Source organism: Arachis stenosperma, chromosome 5 (genome assembly GCF_014773155.1).
Source record: "Arachis stenosperma cultivar V10309 chromosome 5, arast.V10309.gnm1.PFL2, whole genome shotgun sequence".
Lineage (NCBI taxonomy): Eukaryota > Viridiplantae > Streptophyta > Magnoliopsida > Fabales > Fabaceae > Arachis > Arachis stenosperma.
Genome location: NC_080381.1, coordinates 82,912,556 through 82,916,252, shown reverse-complemented (window position 1 = coordinate 82,916,252; position 3,697 = coordinate 82,912,556). Strand labels below are relative to the sequence as shown.

Below are 3,697 nucleotides of genomic sequence, written 5' to 3'. Positions count from 1 at the left end.
TGTCCGAGATCGGGTAGATCACCCCTGCTTGCCACAATTTCAGAACTTCCTTCTGAACTACTTCATTCATAGTTGGGTTCAACCTTCTTTGTTGCTGTCTTGAGGGTTTGGCATCCTCTTCAAGTAAGATTTTATGCATGCACATTGAAGGGCTGATCCCCTTTAAATCTGAAAGTGTCCAGCCTATGGCATCCTTGTGTTATATCAGCACTCGGATAAGTTCCTCTTCTTGCTCCTTGCTCAGACTTGAATTTATGATCATTGGGTAAGTGTGATTAGTGCCCAGCTATGCATACTTCAAGCTAGGAGGTAAGGCTTTCAGCTCTAATTTTGGTGCATCTGCATTTTTATTGTCTGTGGTAGTTGGCATGATTGAGCTCCTCAAGGTTGCTTGTTCCAGCTCAATATTTTCTTCACATTGTTCTTCCCCCATAACTTCTTGAACTATCTGTTTCATAATATTTACCATCATGCATTCTCCTATGGATTCCTTGGGGTAGCTCATTGCTTTGAAGACGTTGAAGACCATTTTTTCTTCATGCAGTCTCAAGACTAGTTTCCCTTTTTGTACATCAATGATGGCTCCAGCAGTAGCTAGAAATGATCTTCCCAGGATAATTAATGTGTTGACCTCTTCCTCCATGTCTAGCACAACAAAATCAGCAGGGAAAATGAACTCCCCTACTTTCACTAGTAAATCTTCCACCACCCCATGTGGAAACTTGAATGTTCTGTCAGCCAATTGGAGTGCCATTCTTGTTGGCTTAGCTTCTTCAATCTTCATCCTTCTCATCATGGCTAGGGACGTGAGATTTATACTAGCTCCCAAATCACACAAAGCTTTCTCAATAGTCATGTCCCCTATGATGCAGGGGATTTGAAAACTCCCTAGATCTTTCAGCTTTTGAGGTAACTTCTTTTGTATGATGGCGCTGCACTCCTCAGTCAACACTATGGTTTTTTTTACTTCCCAGTTCCTCTTTTTGGTTATGAGCTCCTTCAAGAACTTGGCATAGAGTGGCATTTGCTCTAATGCCTCAGCAAATGGTATATTGATTTGGAGCTTCTAGAAGATCTCTAGGAACTTAGAGAATTGGCCATCCTTTCCATCCTTTCTCAATCATTGAGGGTATGGTGCCTTTGGTACATAAGGCTTCAAAACTAGTTTTGGAGAGGGTGAAGATGGGATCTCCTCTTCGTCCTCTTTTCCATGTTTTGATGCAACCTCTTCATGATTATCTTTGCTCGGAGCTCCTTCTTCTACAACCTTCCCACTTCTTAGAGTTATGGCTTTGCATTCCCCTCTTGGGTAAGCCATGGTATCACTGGGAAATGTGTGAGTGGAGAGTGGGATTTGTTTGGAAAGAATCCCTACTTGTGCTTCCAACTTTGAGATTGCTGCACCTTGATTTTTCAGATTTGACCTGCATTCCTCTTGATTAGTATCTATCCTTCTGTCGGGTTGTGCTTGTCTGTCCATGAAGGAGGAGACTGCCCCTGAAATCTGGGATGGTAGTTGTGCTATTGCAGCCTCCATCCTCTCAAAGTTGCTCTTGATTTCACATGATTACATGGTTGAGGATGGTGTGTCTTGATTGAGGTTGTTGTGTATGGGTTGGTTGTTATGGTATGATATGTTTTGTGAGTTATGGTAAGGTCTATGGTTCCCTATTTGATGGTTGGGGTTGTGGGTTTGTTGATTTGATGGATAAGGCTTGTTGTGGTCCTGGTTGTGGTTTTGTTGATTTCCCCACCCAAAGTTTGGGTGGTTCTTCCAACCTGGGTTGTATGTCTTAAAGTGTGGGTCATAAGGTGTTCTGGATGAATTGTGCACATAATTAGCTTGTTCCTAGTCACCTTCAGATTCTGATGCATTTCCTTCTTATTGAGGAGTTTGGTCTTGAATGACTGAGGCTTGGTTGGCCTCCATCCTCTTGGTTAATGCTGCTATTTGTGCCACAATTGCCTTGTTCTGAGATAATAAAGCATCTACAGAATTGAGTTCTAGCACCCCCTTCTTCTGAGTCCTTTCTGAGGCATAGAAGTACTCATTTTTGGCTACAGTTTCAATGACATCTATGGCCTCTTCAATGGTTTTCTTTTTGTTGAGCGAGCCTCCTGAAGAATGGTCTACTGCTTTCTTTGCTTCATAGGATAGTCCCTCATAAAAGATGTGTAGTTGTACCCACTCATTGAACATTTCCGGTGGGCATCTTCTTGTTAGATCTTTGAATCTCTCCCAGGCATCAAAGAGTGTTTCTCCATCTTGTTGTCTGAAAGTTTGCACTTCAGCTCTCAGCCTATTGATTCTTTATGGAGGGTAAAACCTCGCAAGGAATTCGTTCACGACCTCCTACCATGTAGTCAGGCTGTCCTTGGGAAATGATTCTAACCACTTTGCTGCCTTATCTCGGAGTGAGAAAGGGAACAAGAGTAGTTTGTAGATGTCGGGGTGTACCCCGTTAGACTTTACAGTATCACATATTCTCAAGAATGTGCTAAGATGTTGATTAGGATCTTCTTGGGTACTTCCTCCATATGAGCAATTATTCTAAACAAGTGTGATAAACTGAGGCTTCAGCTCAAAATTATTGGCATGAATTGTTGGCTTTAGGATGCTGCTGCCACAATTCCCTGGATTTGGGTTGATGTAAGAGCCTAAGACTCTCCTTTCTTGCCTATCATGATTGACTGGGCCTCCCCTGACATGGTTATAAACTTCTTCCTCACGATGATTCTCCATGTTCTCCTCCATGTTTCTTTTAAAATACTCTTCCTCTTCCTCAGCACCAATGACTCTCTTCCCTCTTTCTTCCCTCCTTAATCTAAAAAGGGTTCTCTCTGGTTCGGAATCAAAGGAAGTTGAAGCTCCGCTTCTCCTACCTGTCATACAAGTAATCAAGACAAAAAGCAAGAAAGAAAGTGGGTGAATGAATCATTTTGTTAGAGTGGTTGTTACTGTGAGTGGTGCAATTGATCAAACAGGTAGAAGAGTGGGAATAAGGATAATCAAAGAAGAAGGAAATAGAGCTTCAAGGAAAAAAATACTAAATAAAGGAGATTAAAATAACAAGGAAATTAAACGGCTTAATCTAGCTCTCTAATCAAATTAATCACTGTCAAATTTAAGCTAATTCCCGGCAACGGTGCCATAAAACTTGATGACCTCAATTCACTACCCCTTTTTTTTTCTTTTGGCAAGCGCACCAAAATTATCGCCAAGTAATAACCCACAGAGGAGTGGGATCGTATCCACAGAGATTGGCAAACTCAAACAGTTTTAATTGATTAGTGAATTAGTCAAGCATATCAATGATAGTGTGAAGTGCAGAATTGTAAATGGCATAAATGTAAATGACTAGAATATAAAGAAAAGCATTAAAGTGTAGGAATGAAAATTGCAGAATGTAAATTGCTGAATCATAAATGACTTGAATGTAAATGGGAATAGGGAATTGCTAAAAATAAAGTTGAGCTATAAAGAAATGGATAGATGAGAATGGGGAATTCATTGAGATTGGGAGATGTTGCCTCTTTGGATCAAATCTAGCTTAGATCTCCTTTAATCATGTAACTCACTGACCTCTTGGCAATCATGATTGATTGAGCCCCAATCCCTTGGTGACTCAATCTCTCAGATCTTGATCAATAGCCAATTCCTTGGTCTAATTGCTCATGAAGAGAGATATACTTGGTC

At 40.9% G+C, this 3,697-nt stretch overlaps 1 protein-coding gene across 1 annotated transcript; it reads right to left on the bottom strand.

Moving 5' to 3' along the window:
* Positions 1 to 286: 286 nt before the first annotated feature.
* Positions 287 to 1,024, bottom strand: LOC130980934 (uncharacterized). The gene has a single exon (XM_057904575.1). It carries the CDS (start codon positions 1,022 to 1,024, stop codon positions 287 to 289), a length of 738 nt encoding a protein of 245 aa, XP_057760558.1.
* Between the last annotated feature and the right edge of the window lie 2,673 nt (positions 1,025 to 3,697).